Source organism: Peromyscus eremicus, chromosome 22 (genome assembly GCF_949786415.1).
Source record: "Peromyscus eremicus chromosome 22, PerEre_H2_v1, whole genome shotgun sequence".
Lineage (NCBI taxonomy): Eukaryota > Metazoa > Chordata > Mammalia > Rodentia > Cricetidae > Peromyscus > Peromyscus eremicus.
Genome location: NC_081437.1, coordinates 24,286,243 through 24,305,565, shown reverse-complemented (window position 1 = coordinate 24,305,565; position 19,323 = coordinate 24,286,243). Strand labels below are relative to the sequence as shown.

Sequence of the window (19,323 nt, the reverse complement as noted above, 5' to 3'; positions counted from 1 at the left end):
GAATGAACAGATAAAAGCATCTTTACAGTCTTCCCCACACATCTGTTAAACTGCTCTTCGCAATCACAACACTAGCTTTAAAATAAAACCTAAAGTAAACAAATCGAAATATAAATAAAGCAAGTGAATTGCTTGCCACTTTCAGTGTGACTAGATGGGGTTTAAACAAGAGGGTTAAATTTCTTAGGAAACAAATAGTGAACCGTGGCAAAGTAAGGAGATGACCAGTCAATCAAGTAGCCACTAGTCTGGTTTGGCAGGGGTGGTGGGCTGCTCCCACGCTGGGGTGCTGACGCTGAGTTTTGATCACACTCAACTGAAGTCTATACCCTGATTACAAGTCACTGGCATTTAGAATCCTATGCAAATTACCTTTTGATCTAGGAATACAGCCCTAAGAGCCACAGTAAGGGGCATTTCTGAAAAATCGAACACATTTCAGACCAAAAGCACAAATGTTTACCAAGTCATTTAAAATGCTATTTTGATATTAAAACACATCAGATATAAAAGATGGAGGCAGGGGCTGGAGAGATGGCTCAGCAGTAAAAAGCATTTGCTTTCTTGCAAAGGACCTCCTGTAATTCCAGTTCCAGCAGGCACCTGTATGAATGTGGTGAACACACAGACAAGCAGGCACAAACATACACACATAAATAAAAAATAGTTTTGTAAAGGTCGAGGGGAAAATGAAGGAATTTTTTAGCTTAAAAATTCTAAAAGGCGGGGCCGGAGAGATGATTCAGCAGTTACGAGCACTGGCTGCTCTTCCAGAGGACCTGAGTTCATTCCCAGCACCCACATGGTGGATCACAACTGTCTGTAGCTCCAATTCCTGGGGATCAGGCACCTTCACAGATATATATGCAGGCAGAACACCAGTGCACATAAAAGAATAAATAAATCTTTGAAAAATATACTAAAAAGCAAGAAGCAAAAGGAAGAAGAAGAAGGAAGAGGAGGAAGAAGAGAAGGAGAAAAAGAAATAATAATAATGCTGAGGTGTAGTCCACACAGTAGAGGTTTATTTAATACAGTGGGGCCTTGACTAGAGGTAACAGAATGCAGTCAGAAAGAAGAAGCTGCAGTGTGGACGTAAACTAAACCCACAGGCAGGAGAAATAAACTATGGTTGGAGGCTACCAAGCAGGACCATATCTCTCTTTTGCCTATGCCATTATTCAGCCACCTCCACCAGAGAGAACACATCTGGGAAGGAGAACCCAGATGTAAAGGTTCTCACGGGCAGCCCAAACGGACCATCCGAATACATGGGTGCTTCTCTCATGATAACCACTTAAGGAATACTGCCTGTGTGATACTTCTCTGTCAGTGGCATACAGGAACAAGCAAAGAGAGATCTCTCAAGACAGTGCACCTCTAACACCATCCAATCAGCCAATGACAATGAACACACGACCAAACATCACTACCACAAACAGCAACAAGTGAAATCTGAAAAAGCACAGTATAGCTGACCCCTGAGCAATACAGACTTCAAATGCTAAGGGTCACTTATATAAGGATTTCTTTTTTTTTTTTCTTCCTTTGTTTATTCCTTTACGGAGATTTCTTTTGAAAAAAAAAAAAGATAATATAGATGACGAATTTATGTTTCATTCAAACACAAAAAGTTAGAATTCTGTCTTTTTAAAATGATGTTGATATCTGTGTGTGTGCATCATGGGACTAACAGAGACTGGTGTGAGTTCTGGGGTCCTGTCAGGCTCTGACAAAGCACTATAATCCCTTGAGTCACCCCGCCCCCAACACACATAATTCTGACACTTCACTAAAACCCACCCTCAGCTTTCATTTCTCTGAAACATGGCACCTGGTCCTAAGTGTGTCTCTGCTATGGCAGTATTAACACAGTGGAGAAGCAGAGCAGCTTAAAACTGGACTCTAAATTTGGATGAATACCTTCACTGTTGCCCTCTATAAAGGGCAACATCTGTGTGAATATGGTGCACAGACAGACAGGTGGGCACAAACACACACACCTAACCCAATGACTGGATAAGTAAAACCCACAAGCAGCAAAATCAAATAGTTACAAATAGCAGCCTATGGAAAGTGGGGGGACAGAAATGAAAAGCAAGTAACATCAATAAAAGGAAAAAGAGCTGGGAAGCGATAGGAAAGGCTGAGAGGGGATCAGGCTATCAATTTCTTTTCTTTTTTTTCTTTTTTTAATTAATTTTTTTTCATTGGTGTTTTGCCATGAGTGTTGTCCCCTGGAATGGGAGTTACAGACAGTTTTGAGCTGCCATGTGGGTGCTGGGAATTGAAACTGGGTCCTCTGGAAGAGCAGTCCGTGCTCTTAACCTCTGAACCATCTCTCCAGCCCCATAAGTTTTGTTTTGGTTTGGTTTGGTTTTTTGTTTTTTTGAGACAGGGTTTCTCTGTGTAGCTTTGTGCCTTTCCTGGAACTCACTCCATAGCCCAGGCTGGCCTCAAACTCAGAGATCCACCTGCCTCTGCCCCTCCCAAGTGCTGGGACTAAAGGCGTGTGTCACCACCGCCCCAGGCTATCAATTTCTAAGTAGCTGAGCCTGACTAAGGAACAATTTGATCACAGCAAAAATCATCTGGTAAAGAATGCAGTTGGTAAGGAGGCTAAGCTTGACCGAGCCTAGTAAAAGAAATTACATTTATTTTCTAACTAAAAACATAGTCATCTCCAATCACATCTTTACTAATATGGAAAGCATTTTTAAAGAATTTTTTTTTAATGTCAATATCATTGTTCTGAACAGTTTTCTCTCTTTAAAAAACACTAACAAGAAGTGAGGTCAGCTTATCCATCTGAAAAGTGGGGGGCACAGCTCATGTATCTGGAGCCAACTGCTACAACAGAGGCTTATGCAAAGTTCCTGAAACATTCATTCACTTAGAACTGTTTAAACATCCTAATTTCAAAGTAAAGACTTTCAAATAATAAGAAAATACTTACATCTCAATTTGTCCAGCATTTTTCCACCACACATGGTTGCTAACATAGCTTTAACTGAAAATACGGTCAACTTGCCTCGGCCCTCACTGCAAAATAAACATTAGAAATAATTGCTATCTGGAACCACAAAAACAGTCAAACGTATCTCTATACACTGAGCAACTAAGACATTGATTCCGGCCCTTGCATGCTTTAATTTTACCAAATTTATAAACTCTGGTTTCTCAGCCTCTGTAGAACTAAGGTTTATCTACAATTGGCAGAGACAGCGAAAGCTGAGGGGGTCATCTGAAGGTGAATTTTACAAACAGCTTGTAATCTCTGTTGATCTGTAGGAAGAAACCAAGTGGACGAGCCGTAATGGACTTTCCTATTAACAAGACATTAAATTCACAGCCGTAGTAAGTAAGTGGTCAAAATTGAAAGAGCACCCGGTTTGAATATAATTTTAAGAAATGCCCCAACATCAGGATAACAGTAGCTTATCACACTAAACACCAGATGCACGCCGCTATGAAGATTTTATAGATTTTATAGCACGTTCTTCTTTGTTTTTCTTGTAACGATCTTTATGTAACAACGTTAAGTGTTTATTCTGAGAAGCTCCATCACGGCTCTGTGAAATCTTCCATTCACCACTGTGAGCAAGTGAAGGGGAACAGTAACTCTGGTTCTTCAGGACTGGGAAGATGAAAAGAACCTAAGAAAGGCTGTGTAACATCACCAGAGCGTCGTCCCTTTAGTCACACCGGCTTTCACTGCAGATGAAAACCTTCACTAGCTGGTTAACGGCGGGCCTTTGTGGATATTATAAAGTCTGTGATCGCAAGGCTTCACAGAAACTTAGAGCAAAACACCTTTGCAGTGAGGAGAGATTACCATGTGGGTTTTGAAAAAGCAAATGCCCGTTATATTCTACAGAGAATGTTTCCCAGGCTGGGGATACAGCTCAGTGTAGAGCGAGTCCTAGCCTGCCTGTAGCCCTGATTTGATCTCAATACAGGAAATACACACACACACACACACACACACACACACACACACACACACACAAAGAAAAAGAAAAAAAGAAAAAAAAAAACACTCCACAGTGCTCCCCGCTTCCCGACCTTCCTTGTATTTGAAAGGATCACATCTGAGAAGAACATGGTCTGTAAGTCATTTTTTATTACAGCTGAGTTTTTAACTATGGCACCACACAGAGTTTATTCAAAAAACAAGAAACCCTGTAACTATCTAAAACAAGGAAGGGGTTTTTAGAAATATACAATTCTTCAGAAATAAAGACACTGTTCTATATGTAAGGCAGTATGGGTCTGGAATGATGAGAAATATTCCTGTCAAGCAACCATTCCATTATGCAAGAAAAGTCAGCGTCTAAAGAATCATTAGTCAATTTTAAAAAGCATACTCTTTTTTTTTTTTTAGTCTTAGATGAGGTCTTCCCAGTCCTTGGTGATTTGGAACTCATTATGAAGCCCAGGCTGGCTTTGAACTTGGAGCAATCCTCCTATGTCAGTCTCTCCCAAATGTCACAGGGATTACAGGCATGCACTACTGCACCCAACACAAAAGCGTGGACTTTGAGAAGGATCAAAACCATCCCCGGATAAAAGTCAAACCAGCGGCATAAGAACTGATGGGTGTCGAAGGCTCACACCCAGAGGATGCTGAGGAAGCTGAGCACAGCTTAGAACAGTGCCTCTCAGCCTTCCCCATGCCACCGCCGCCACCACCACCACCGCCGCCGCCGCCCTTCTACACAGCTCTCATGTGCTGACTCCCACCCAGAAAACTGTTGTTGTTACTTTGAAATTTCCTCTTGCTACTGTTATGAATCGTAATGCAAATATCTGGTTTTTCCCATGGTCTTAGGTGATCTCTGTGAAAGGGTCACAACCCACAGGCTGAGAACCACAGGCCTAGAGCAAAAGCACAGACCCTGAGAGATGCTTAAGCAAGAATGCTCCCCACCCCCCCACCCCCTCGACCTATCACAACTACAGATCTCAAAGTGATTATTAACAATGGTTCTGATGGGATAGCGAAGGAACTATTGTAAGTCTTCGTGTGTCTGAGGTCATCTAGACAGAACAAGCGGGAGGGTTGGTGCAGGAATACAATTGCTTCTTTTATGTCAACCGGGCCCTTAACAAATGAGACAATACACACGGGGGGCAGGGGAGTAAGGAGATAAAACTGTGCCATTCTTTCCCCAAAGAACCCACATATTCAAGACTCCTAGAACGATGGCTGAAGACAACGCCTACATGTCTCACTGAACTTGGAGAAGTCAAGCTGGAGCCTAAGAACTAGAAGAATGTTTGCCTGGTATGAACTCAAGTCCTGGGTTCAGTTCCCGGCACCACATAAACCAGGTGTGGTGGGTGGCACACAGCTGTGGTCTCAGCGCTCAGGAGGTGGTGGGAGGAGTTTAAGGCCATTTAAAAATAAACAAATCCAGGAAACACTGCTCTCCGCAGCGGACAGCAAAGCGAGGTTTGGCAGCACACACCTGAACTGCATCTATACGGGAGGCGCTGAGGCCCGAAGTTGGGGGCCAGCCTGAATGTAGCCAGAATCTGTCTCAAAACAAAAATCAAAAGGGGCCAGGCCCCAAGTGGAGCTCCAGGAGTCCCACTGGCCAGAAAGAGGAGGGTTTGTATGAGCGAGAATTGTTAAGACCAAGATTGGAAAAAGCACAGGGACAAATAGCCAAACGAATGGAAACACATGAACTACGAACCAATAGCTGAGGAGCCCCCAACTGGATCAGGTCCTCTGGATAAGTGAGACAGTTGATTGGCTTGAACTGTTTGGGAGGACCCCAGGCAGTGGGACCGGGTCCTGTCCTTAGTGCATGTGCTGGCTGTTTGGAACCTGGGCCTTATGCAGGGACACTTGGCTCAGCCTGGGAGGAGGGGACTGGACCTGCCTGGACTGAGTCTACCAGGTTGAACTCAATCCCCAGGGGAGTCTTTGCCCTGAAGGAGATGGGAATGGGGGGTGGGGAGGAGGGGGAAGGCGGGGATGGGAGGGTGGGGGAGGGGGGAGAACAAGGGAATCCGTGGCTGATATGTAGAATTAAATTAAATTATAAAATAAAAAAATTAAAAAAGAAATAAAAAATAAAAAGGGGCTGGAGATGTAGCCCAATGGCCGAACACTTGCCTAGTAATCCCTACAATTAAAGAGGGGAAACACCAAGCAGAGACAGAATACAGTGCGTGCCAGAGTACCATGGAGAAAATGTTAAAAAGGAGGGAGAAAGCGGAGCCAGAGGAAGACGGCTCAGTGGTTAAGAGCTCTGGCTGCCGCTCCAGAGGGTCTGGCTTTGATTTCCAGCACCTACATGGCGGCTCACAACCCTTTGCCACTCCGGCTCCAGGGGACCTGAGGACACTACACACATGTGGTGCACAGGCACACACGCCAGCAAAACCTCCATACACGTAAAATAAACTTAGAAAAAAGAACAGCTGTGTTTCCACACATGTTCTGTGCATGCAGAAACCATCTGTAAAGGGACGGTGAGAACAACATCTTGACTCCACGACGGGAGGGGGCCAAGAGCCTTAACGGAAGAACTTCATCACTTCTCACTGGAAAAAAAGGTTCTCACGTCCAATTTATGACTAGGGGGGGGACGGGGGGGGGGGGGACAACCAATTAAATTCCAAACAAGAAAATGGAAAATGAAAATGAACGAACGCTGAAATTAATGAAACTGAAAAATGAAAGTAGGAAAAAAAAAAAACTAAGAAAAGCAAAGAGCTAGTGTTTGGACAGATCACTAATTATACTAATAAATCTCTAGCAAAACTGTGAAGAAAAAAGACACAACTTACCAAATTAAGAGGGAAACAGGGCAGGGCTTGGAAAATGGCTCCATGAGTAAAGAGCTTAATAAGGAAGCATGAGGACCTGAATTAGGACCCTTGGCACCCATGTGAAAAGCCAGGTGTGGCAGCACATGTCTGTAACCCCAGCAAGAGGGGGTGGGGACATGAGGATCAGTTCAATTCTGACACCATCTACCTGGTAGACAGGCTGAAGACTCAGTCTCTTGGACTTGAGAAGCCAGCTCCAAGAAGTAGGTAGGTGGTTAACATGTACATCTGACAGGCTAGAAATCGGGAGTCCCTGTAACTCCCTCCATGGATCTGACCGACTCACAGAACTTAGGGAAACTATTTATGTTCACACATTTACTCATAGGGGACACGATGAAGGAGACAGATGAATAGAGGGTGTGAAAAAGATCCGCAGGATCTATGTGAGAATGGGCACAGAGCTCTTACGCCCTCCTTAGGCAACGAGTATGCCCAGCCATCCAGAGGCTCTCAAACTCAGTTCTCTGGAGTTGTATGACGCTCCATTACGTACACATGATTGATTAAGTCATTGGACGCGGGTGTCTGACTCAACCTTCGGCCCCTCTTTCATGCCCCAGGCTGGGGACTGGAGCTGCAAGTTCCAACTGAACTCAAACAGACTGGGCGCCCTGGGCCCACTGGCAACCAGCTTCCATTCTGAGGTTACCCAGGAGCCCATCAAGAGTCGCCGCCTCATTAGAACAATAGATGCTAAACATAAAACCAAGAGATTCCCCTAGTGCCCACAGCTCATAGAAACTGCCAGGGGTGAGGACACAGATCAACATGCATATGCCACCACTGCCTGGCGCTCATCGTTATTTTTAAAACTCTTCCCATTATTTCAAATATGCATCCTAAGCTGAGGACGGCCAACACAATGTTCAGGGTGCCTAGCTACAGCTTACACATTCTGAATCCTAAAGACTTAGCATTTCTCCTTAAATTAACCTCCCTCACACTTACGATGATCCTTGATCTTAAATAACCCTTCTTTTCTCAGTATTTAAAACTCTTCAACTAGCACTGGAGAGACAGCCCAGTGGTTAGAACACTGACTACATTTCCAGAGAAGCCAGGTTCAATTATTAGCATCCACATGACAGCTAACAAGCGTCTGTGACCCCAGTTCCCGAGGGATGTTAAGGCCTCCTCTGGCCTCTGTGGTTACTGCACACACACATGCAAGCAAGACACCCATCACATAAAATAAAAATAAGTCGCCAAAACATTTTTAAAACCTTCTTTAACTGTATTTATATATTCTCTCTCTCTTAATATTTTATCATAATAAAAGATTAAAGAATAACAAAGGATATTTTGTAAATATCTTTTGGGCTCCAAATCTCACTTTTTCCCTTTGTTCAAAGAGACAAAATAGCATCTATTCCTTGCTACGGAACAGAAACTGATGTCATCTGTACAAAGAGAAGGAAAATGTAATAGCTCCCAGCTACTAGCAAGAGAGACAGCTCAAACGTCAGCTCTTCAGTGGAGGCAAATGCAACCTCCATAAAGTCAGCACAGTAACTCTTTCTGATACCAGGGCGTTTTACTCCTAAAAATCATTCTAGAAATTAGTACTTATACAGCATTTTTCTAATCTTCAAAACACTTTAGAAACACTATGCTAAAATACTTTGCATCCTCTATTCTAAATATTCTCTAACCTGATTGTTACATATAGTACTCCTAGACCCAATCTTATATTCAAATATAGGGAAAAAAAAGATAAAATTCTTGACTAATTTAGTGTTCTAGAGCAGCACTAAAACACTATTCATCAGGATTATTACTAGAGCTGGGCAGTGGTGGTGCATGCCTTTAATCTCAGCACTCAGGAGACAGAAGCAGGTGGACTTCTGTGAGCTCAAGTCCAGCCTGGTCTACAGAGCTATAGAGTGAGACCCTGTCTCAAAAAATAATAAAAAATAAAAATAAAAAAGTAAAAAATAAAACCCCTTAGCTCATCCCTCTTCACTATTTGCTTGCTAAACCAAACTTCAGCACCGACCTTTGTCATGAACACTGTTCTTGGCTACTTCCCATATAGGAACAGTTCCCAAAGCAAAGAGGGTGCTGCTTTCATTTTTCTGACATTTCTTTAAAGCTCAGTATTTTTCCTCTACAATTAGGGGCAGGGAAAGAAACTGGAGTCACGTAGAAGCTATACCCTGTGATTATGCTCTTCATCTAACTGATTCTTCTGGGAAGAACTCGCTCTGGATCCTTCCCACCCCACATATAGAATTACTCCGCGGACACCGCACAAGCTCCCTTAGAACTGAGCCGTCAGCGGCCGCTTGCCAAAGCCTGTTTATGGCCAAACCTCCCAAAGGTCCATGTTTCACCACTTCTGATGTAAAATACAAGCTTCCCTCACAATTCATTCTTTGCAAGCAAGATTTGGACAAAGTTTCGGCGCAAACCACGTAACTCACGAACACGGCCTATCAGAGCTGAGAGCTGATGAGTAGGTCGACAGTTTAAATGTAACACCAGAGTCCATATTAACCCTATCCAAAGACTAAAATGAAAGGATGGGAAGCAGCTTGTTATTTTAGCCCCACCCAAACAGCAGCCTGCACCAAGCACCCATCCCCACAAGGAGCACAGTAGGTCTCTACCTTAGACGACTCCATGATTCACTGCCACACACCTATCACTTTACCGACTGACAATAAACCTCATGTGACTCCTAAAAGGGGTTCTTAATATCCAACACTGAGAAAACACCATTATTACTCTGGGCCAGGCTAGGCAGACAGTGAATCACCCTGAATAAACAGTGATGTTTTAACACACAGGCACCTTCAGAGGCACCTGCAAACCTCACCTGTGCCCTTTACATGGGAACTGTTAAGTTCTGTTTATTGAAGCCTCAAATTCTGTCTCTTGGTTAACTAACCTCATCTGGGCGATTGGCTTGCAGTACCTAGCAAGAGTTTGATGTTCCACTTAATATTTTTGAAGCAAGACTCCCGGGGCCATTTTTCACTTAAATGAACTGTTTCTTCATCTGTAGCAAACAATTGTGGATGCTGCCAACCATAAATTAGTACTTCTTATATGAAAATAGATTTGTACTTTAGAAACACTGTTACCAGTCCAATTATGCAATGTTGCTAAAAGAGCGCTTCTCTTTGATTTCCAGAAACACATATTTTTCCAATTAATCATAATTTTAAATACTTCACAGTGAATGGATTATGCAATAATCAACTGCAAGTCGAGAATCCACTTAACAAAAAAGTCACACAGCTTAATCGAGAAAAATCAACTGCAGATATTACTCCACTTTCTCAGGACACCTGCAGCTTTTCATTTCGGTCTCGCAGACCCCCTCAGGGATCCAGCACTGCGCTTACTAAGGAAGAAAGACGCAAAGTAGACAGACCTGTGTCCTCAGAGAGTTCCAATCTCATCTGTTCACTGATGTGCTCTTAATAAGGCATCACATAAACGAAACCCAAAACAATTACACAGCCAAGAACTACGGGTCCTCAAAGGGATCAAAGTGGGGCTGGTGAGGTCAAGGAAAAGGACAGCCTGGGTAAAACCTGAGGTAAACTCTGAGAGAGGGAAAAGATTTGGAAGAAAAAGAGACGGAACTCTTGAGGTTGGGTCAGGTAGCACTAGGAGCTCCACCTGTATAAAGAGAGAAATAAACACTCCATTTGGGAAAGAGAAGTGGCTCAGAGATGGAGGAGGTGCGGGGGTAGAAGGGGGGAGGACTTATTGGGAGCCCAGTGTGGGTAGAGATGAGGACTGGAACAAGAGTCTTGGAAGAGTTCTGAGGTGAAGTCACAGAGTTATCAGGCTCATTTGGAGAGTTCTTCTCATCAGAGACAGAAAAAAAAAAAAAGATAAGAATTAAAAACAATACCCTTAGAAAAAGTATTTGTCTAGCCCTTTCTTTAACAATATTAAAAAAATGTTGTGATACAAATGCAAAAGAAGAAACAAAAACAAAATCTGAAATATTGGCTAGTGTTCAAACGTTTGTACTTTGTACTCTCCCTGTTATCAGGCTGACTTGTGGAGGAAAAGCTATACAACTCCAGAATAAGAAGTGAGGGTGCACCCGGCAGTGGTGGCGCACACCTTCAATCCCAGCTCTTGGGAGGCAGAGCCAGGCGGATCTCCATGAGTTCAAGGCCAGCCTGGTCTACAGAGCAAGTTCCAGGACAGCCACGAAGGTTGTTACCCAGAGAAACCCTGTCTTGAGAAAGAAGTGAGGGTGCTTCCGGGTCATGTGTTTCTGCTCCCAGGTGACCCTGCTGCAGAGGCTCAGTGTGGCTCAGCTCACCTGTCATAGCAGCAGCATGTGGGCAGCATGTCACACAGTGCACACAGCGGTCTCATCAGGATATACAAGTGGTGGGACCCAGTCTGGCAGGATGCAGTGATGACATCAGCCCTCCTCCCCCGGCCCCCAAGACAGCTATCTGTCTTTTTACACTAGGTTCTCCCTCAAGATCACACTGCTCTACAACAGCCAACGCCGCTCACTCAAGCTTCACCGTGCCCTGGAAAATTCCTAACGACGCTGCAATCATATCCTCCAGAGTTAAATCTACGGTTATGGGAGGTTTTCCTACTGGCACTAAAACTCCAGTTTATGTGCCTTTTTCTCTTGTTGTCTTGAGGACATCTAAGAACAGGGACGCAAGTACAGAATGTCCACGAGTGTGAAATGTCTGTGCCACCCAGGACGGTAACAACTTTGCTTAGAAATCATTAATGAGGAAGACTGGAACCCGGTATTATCTGTTTCCGAAACGTCCACACTCCGTTGGTCGGGCAGCTCAGAGTTTAAGGAATACATTTGTTTTTATGTAAAACGGAGGAATCTGCCACTATTTTGCATTTGGGGGGTTTGGAGACACACTGACTGGCTGTACCCACAGCCTCATGAATGCTAAGCACAGCTTTATACTGTTCTGCTTTAAACATTCACTACTAAGAGGGAACTACGCAATCTTTTTTAATGTAACCAAATTAAACATCAAAAACACAACTTTAAAATGATTGCTAGTCTGATTTTTAGGCTATACAAAAATTTTTCATCTAACTCCATCACGAATGCGGAAGATGGGCCCCCAACTTGTTTGACTTAACGGTTGTCTGTTTTACTTGATGGGTATAAAATTGGCATGCAGTCCATAGGAATCAGACTCTGAGTTTCAGTTCTTTCCTAGGACAGCAGCATGCGGTTCAACTCACGTGAGTGCAATCTCCCTCTGCGCTGGGCAAAGCAACGAGCTGTAGCTCCCAAGGCATCGTGGGATCATGACTGATGACGAACTAGGTATGTTTAAAGAAACTGACCCATTAAAGTAGAAACCTTAACAAAGAAGATGGAGGTCATTGTGCTAACAGTCAGAAAGAAGAAAAAAATAAGAGGCAATATTTGAAGAAATAATGGGCTTCAAGTAATGACAAATAAATTGATTCTATGTAACATTTCCATGAAGCAAAGGAGAAAGAGAGAGAAAGACAGAGAGACAGAGACAGAGCGAAACATTCTGTAAATCCCCCTGAGCAGCAACAAGAACAAATGAGTTACCGACACAGGAGAGGCTGGAGGCCCTGGGAGGTGAGCTTGTGTATTCCACAATACCTGGAATCGCTCTTTCCATGCGAGAGACTCTGGGATTTCTGAGGGAGGACCCATGTTACTTGAAGCTCAACCTAAAGGTGGCGGTGTGAAAAGGACATCGGGGCCTCGGGCAGGGGCAGAATCAGAATTGGAAGGGCGGTCATCCCGGACTTCCAGGGTCTCTAGGCACCTGGCAGAAGCTCATACATATCCCCGCCTAGAGAAACAATTCCCAAGATCTCAAATAACTGTCATATAATAACCATTAAAATAGTAATGGTATTATGTAACATTCGGCATATAATAAATGAAAATAACTCAGCTAGGAAGACAGTACAGGTAAAAAATAGAAACAATAAATGGTACAAAAATCACCATATAAAATTCAGATATTAGGCTAAAGCACAAGTATAAAAAGAATTAAGTTATGGACTGGAAAAATGGCTCAGAGGTTAAGAGCACTGTCTGTTCTTCCAGAGGTCCTGAGTTCAATTCCCAGCACTCACATGGTGGCTCACAACCATCTGTAATGAGATCTGGAACCCTCTTCTGTGTACATAATAAATAAATCTTAAAAAAAAAAAAAAGAATTAAGTTTATCATATTCAAGGAATAAGAGACAACAATGAAATATTTGGCAGAGAACAGGATTTTTTTAACTTTCAAAAATCTGACACAGAGATTCTCAAACTAAAAAGAAAATCATTAAAATTTACACTAAAAGGCTTAAACATAGATCAGACACATGTCTATAAAAAATAAGAACCAGGAAAATATACTAGAAGGAAAAAAAGCCAGAACAAAGCCAGAAAAAGAGGAAATAAGGCAAATTCACAAAAGATGATAAGAGAAAATATGAAGGATATAAGAAGGAACACTATACATAATTTAAAATTTCACAGAGGGGGAGAAGACTTTAAAGAATTATGAAAATAGCCGGGCGGTGGTGGCGCACGCCTTTAATCCCAGCACTCGGGAGGCAGAGGCAGGCGGATCTCTGTGAGTTCGAGACCAGCCTGGGTTTACAGAGTGAGTTCCAGGACAGGCTCCAAAGCTACACAGAGAAACCCTGTCTCGAAAAAAAAAAAAAAAGAATTGCGATCTCAGCAAAACACGGCAATCTCAAACAACCTACTGCAAAAATCTAAACAAAATACAAGCAGGATAAACACAAAGACAATCACATCATGGCTATACCATTCTAGTTTTAAAAAAAAACCATTTTTTTTTAAATCTTAAAGGCTGCAAGAGACAGATTAATGTCAATGAAGCCAAGACGACATATTTGGTTGACCTCCCAACAGAAGCAACAAAAACAGAAAGAGCTGGGCATGGTAATGCACACCTTTAATCTCAGCGTCCAGAGGCAAAAGCAGGTGGATCTGTGAGATGGAGCTAGCCTGGTCTACTTATCAAGTTTCAGGACAAGCCAGAACTGCCTGGTGAGAGGCTGTCTCAAAAAAAAAACCACCACCAAAAAGAAGTAACATTCTTAAAATGTTGAAGACCATGATCAATCAGGAACTGCATGCCACAAGAAACTATCTTTAAGAATAAAAAAATGATGAAAATACATAAAACTATGACACACACAAAGGAAAGGCTTCAGGCAGAAGGAAGCCATTGACAATTACAGCAGTTCTGACTAAACTTAAAAACCAGACGGCAATTCTTTATGCAATTAGCATCGTTTAACTTTTCACAAACATACTCATGAATTAAATGATATTGATGCTATTTTTTTAAAGATTTATTTATTATATACAGTGTTCTGTCTGCATATACACCTGCAGGCCAGAAGAGGGCACCAGATCTCATTACGGATGGTTGTGAGCCACCATGTGGTTGCTGGGAATTGAACTCAGGACCTCTGGAAGAACAGCCAGTGCTCTTAACCTCTGAGCCATCTCTCCAGCCCCCTGTTGATGCTACTTAAAAAAAAAAAAAAAAAAAGTCTAGGGCTGTTAAGTCTAGATAAAGGCCTAACTGAGTTATATCCCCACATGGTAGAAGGAGAGAGTCAACTCCTGTAGACTGTCCTCTGACCTCCACACACTCACCATAATGCAAATACACATGATGAATAAGTATGAGAACAACACAAAAAAATTATTGTTCACTTAGTAGCCAGGCGTGGTTATATGTACACTTATAACCCCACCACTTGGGAGCCAGAGGCAAGAGGATTGCAAGTTAGAGGCCAGTCTGGGCTACTGGAGAGAAACTTTCAAAAAACAATAAATCTGCTCTTCCAACTGACCTAAGTTTGATTCCTAGCACCCATGTGGTGGCTCCCAACCATCTGTAACAGGGGCTCTGATGCCCTCTCCTGGCCTGCACAGCCCCCAGGAATGCATGTGGTGCACAGACATAACACTTCGGAAAAAACGCACACACATAAAATAATAGTAAAAGGATTCTAAATATCTGCTCAGTTTTAGAGATATACAAAACAAAAATGCACAATCACAATAATACAAATAGACATAAATAAAAATACATTACCCAGGAAAAGAATTATAATAGTGCCATTTAATACTAGGCTTTGCAAAACCAAAAGCACAGGCTGTCATCATTAAGATATAAAGAGAAACAAAGGAAGACAGACAGATGAAATAATTTTAAGGGCTATCACCCTTAAGTCTTTATGTTATACAATGTATAGCAGTTTTTTAACAACTAACATCAACAAAAGCCAGGATGGTGGCGCACGCCTCTAATCCCAGCCTTCAGGAGGCAGAGGCAGGGGGATCTCCGTGAAGTTCCAGGCCAGCCTGGGCTACATAATGAGACCTTATCTTTAAAAATAAGTAAGTCAGGTGGTGGTGGTGGTGGTGTATGCCTTTGATCCCAGCACTTGGGAGGCAGAGGCAGGCAGATCTCTGAGTTCGAGGCCAGTTTGGTCTACAGAGTGAGTTCCAGGACAACCAAGGATCCTAGAGAAACCCTGTCTCAAAAAATAAAATAAAAAAGTCTAAAACTAAACAATACTCAGACTGTGGGCACAGCTCACATGTGTATAATGGTAGAAACACTTGCATTCATACAGCCTTGGGTTCAATCCCTGTACCAGAAAGAAAGGAAGGGAGGTGGGAGGGGAATAAGGAAAAAACAAAAACAGCACCAAACAGTGCTTCGGTTATATCTTTAAACATGAAAAATCTAAGGTTAATTGAGGAGGCCAGCAGACTGTTTGAAGCAAGGTCTCATGTTGCCCAGGCTGGCTTTGAAGTCATTCTGTTGCAGAAGATAACCTGAATTCCTAATCTTCCTGCCTCTGCCTCCTGCGTGGTACATTACGGGCAAGTGCCACCATGCCTAATTTGAAAAAAAGAGAAGCTTTTTGGAGAAGCTTTTGAAAGTGATAAAGCAAATCAAGAGCCTACTCACCTGCAAGGCACAGGTCAGTGGGATGGGACCAGACAAAACAGAGGTATTAGAAGTTACTGCCAGTGACCAGGCGGTTAATCCCAGCACTCGTGAGGCAGAGGCAGGCGGATCTCTGTGAGTTCGAGGCCAGCCTGGGCTACAGAGTGAGTTCCAGGACAGGCTCCAAAGCTGTACAGAGAAACCCTGTCTCAAATTGAAAAAAAAAAAAAGTTACTGCCAGTGTTCCGATCCTTGGGGTAGAGAGTGAGTGCATGAATTTATTATTTCTAGGAATGAATGAATGAGGGAGCGAAGATGTATATGGGGGGGGAGTTAGTGAAGAGCAATGCATCTGCTCAGGAGAAGCTGAGGACGGCTCGGATGGTGGGGGGTGGGACTCTACAGGGAGGTACATAGATGGGAGAGCTGATCAGGAGGGAGATGTGACAGAGAGAACTCAGTACTGACAGCATGTGGACTCTGGGAGAAGACGATGGGAGTGACTCTCGGGTTTCAAGTTTCAGGAACTGCCGGGCACTTGGGCCATTTCCTGACAAAGGGATCCACAAGCTTACAGTGTGCATGAGGCTTCGTGGCAATGAGCACCAAGCCATAGAATAGCTCGCTGGACACCTAGATCATCCACGCTCACCACATGGAAGCCTACAGTCAGGGTCAGAACTAAACAACCTTGTGCCCCAGGGGTACACACCCTGACAGCCTGAGTGTAAGACAGAACCCTTGCACAACATACTTAAGGGCACAGGTCTGGAGGGAAGCCTGGGTACTTCTGTTTGATGTTCAGAAAAGCTGGCTCTTCCCCTCTCTCCCTTTACCTAGGAGGCTTTGGTAGGACCCGATGGCAGGCATCCTTCTGAAGTCAGCCCAAGGATAAAGCTGACACAAGAAGAGGACTATGTGGTGATATTGTGTCCCCCAATATATTGTGCATCCTAATAAACTTATCTGTGGTCAGAGAACAGAACAGCCACTAGATATAGAGGCCAGAAAATGGTGGCACTCACACCTTTAATCCTAGCATTCCAGAGGCAGAGATCTGTCTGGATCTCTGTGAGTTCAAAGCCACACTGGAAACAGCCAGGTATGGTGACTCATGCCTTTAATCCCAGGAAGTGATGGCAGGAAGCAGAAAGGTATGTAAGGCCTGAGGACCAGGAACTAGGCTGGTTAAGCTTTTAGGCTTTTAGCAGCAGTTCAGCTGAGAGCCATTCAGATGAGGACTCAGAGGCTTCCAGTTTGAGGAAACAAGATGAGCTGAGGAATAGGTGAGGTGAGGTCATCTGTGGCTTGTGTTCATCTCTCTGATCTTCCAGCGTTCACCCCAATACCTGGCTCCAGGTTTGTTTTTATTAATAAGACCCTTTAAGACTCATGCTACAGGACTAAGCTAGGAGCAGCTCCAGGAAATGCAGCCAGAGGAAGCACAGGGCTGGCTTCCTTGCAGGCCCCTGTTATCATGGACTTTCTCTGCCTGGGATCTAAGTCGCTAAACTAACAAGCAGGCAGGAAACAGAAAGGGGGTTGTAAGTAACAGCCCCAGAATGTAAATCTGGCAGGAAATGAGGCGGCCTCCCCATCTCTGCATACTAGGAATGCAAATTTCCTTGCATGGCTCTTTCATGGGCCTCTCAGCTTGAGCAGACCACAGGACATCAGCACCTGTAGTGTGAGAGACCATGGGGATGAAAATGGGTTTGTGATTGTTTTCATTCCTCCTTGTAGCTTTTACTCAGTCCTACACACAGAGGCCTGCTCTTTTTTAGTTCTCCAACAGTATTTAAAACTCTCATCTTTTGGCTTTGTTTTGTTTTTCGAGACAGGGTTCCTGGAACTCGCTCTGTAGACCAGGCTGGCCTACAACTCCGAGATCCACCTGCCTCTGCCTCCCGAGTGCTGGGATCAAAGGTGTGTGTCACCACCGCGCGGCAAAACTCTCACCTTTTAAAAAAGTAAAATAAAATAAATCCTCAGAAAATATTCACTTAAGGAACAAAATCCTATACTCCAATTGTCCCTAACATGTGTGGGAGTTTTATAATCTACGATACCACTCAGAAAACATTTGGACAAAAATACTGACTATAAATCTGAAGGCAAAAAGAAATTAAGAATAATTAATTATTGAATTCAATTTCTAATTGTGAAGAATTATGAATACAAAATATGAAAGACTCAATTAAAATAAGTGACTAGGTAATCTACATATCAAAGGAACACCCAGCCTAAGCAATAAATACGCCCATTCAATAAAGTGGCTAAACTTTGAAGGATTTAATAATCAGGTCCTTTCTTGTTTCCAGTACAAGGATGCCAATTTTAAACTTCTGGAGAGCTAACTTCTTATCAGATCTCAGAATTGGTAAAGACGTGATAACATATTCTGACATCCAATGTCAGGTGTAGACATACTGACCCAAAAATTACCAAGCCCCCCTCTAACATAGTGCACCCCTTCCTCTTCATCTCTCTGCATCGACTAGTTCTGTCTAGCCTGCTCTTCCATTCATGTCCCCCCCCCCCCCCACGCACACACACACATACATACCCCCTCTCTCTTCTGGCAGTACTGGGGAATGAACCTGGAGAGTTCTACACAGCCCTTCTCTGTTTCTTCTGATAAACTGTCCAGTTATTCTCCCCCCTCCCCGTGTGTGTGTGTGTGTGTGTGTGTGTGTGTGTGTGTGTGTGTGTGTGTGGTTGTGTGAGGCCACGCATGTACACGCAGAAGCCAGAGGAGCACATCAAGAGACCTCTATCTCCACCTTCCTGCCTTGAGACTGAGAAGGCCAGGCGAATTCATGACAGGCCCTAAAAACACAGTTAAGAACTGGGCCTCAGTTCACAAACAAAGGACAATCAATCACCAATGCCCCTGACACTGGACAAGGCATGCTCCCCTTACCGGCCCCCACCACCACCCCACAGGTAATAACCAAATAAGGACAAAGCCTGGGACTTGTTCAGACTTGCCTGAGAATGGAAAAGCTATACCCCTAAGAAGCCCCTAACTAGCCCTGGCCAATCAGGGCCATGATCAAATGCTACTTGGTCACAAAGAACAACAATTTCTTTTTTTTTTTTTTGGTTTTTCGAGACAGGGTTTCTCTGTGTAGCTTTGTGCCTGTCCTGGAACTCACTTGGTAGCCCAGGCTGGCCTCGAACTCACAGAGATCCGCCTGGCTCTGCCTCCCGAGTGCTGGGATTAAAGGCGTGCGCCACCACTGATTGCAGGAGAATGTATCCATCCAAACCCAATGGTCAATAGAACCACAGTGAGAAGAGACAGGAACTCTTGGCTCCTAGAACAGAACTATTCCTCCACATTCCACCCTTCAGGACTGGCTTGGTTCTGCTTTGCCTTTTATAACTGAGGAAGTCCTTTCCACTTTAATTTTGCTACACTCAAGTGGTCTCTTGCTCCTCTTGCAAAGTCTACCGCACAGTGCGTCAAACTGAAAAAGTCTGAAACTGATTCTTAGACATTCAGGAGAAAACTTCAG

At 43.6% G+C, this 19,323-nt stretch overlaps 1 protein-coding gene across 1 annotated transcript in view; it reads right to left on the bottom strand.

The window, feature by feature from the left end:
- The window catches only part of Dtnb (dystrobrevin beta), a 204,364-nt gene that overhangs the window by 150,263 nt on the left and 34,778 nt on the right, over window positions 1-19,323 (bottom strand). Inside the window, exon 5 of the mRNA XM_059248686.1 lies at window positions 2,957-3,042. Coding sequence (XP_059104669.1) covers window positions 2,957-3,042 — 86 coding nt within the window. The remainder of the gene's footprint in view (window positions 1-2,956; window positions 3,043-19,323) is intronic.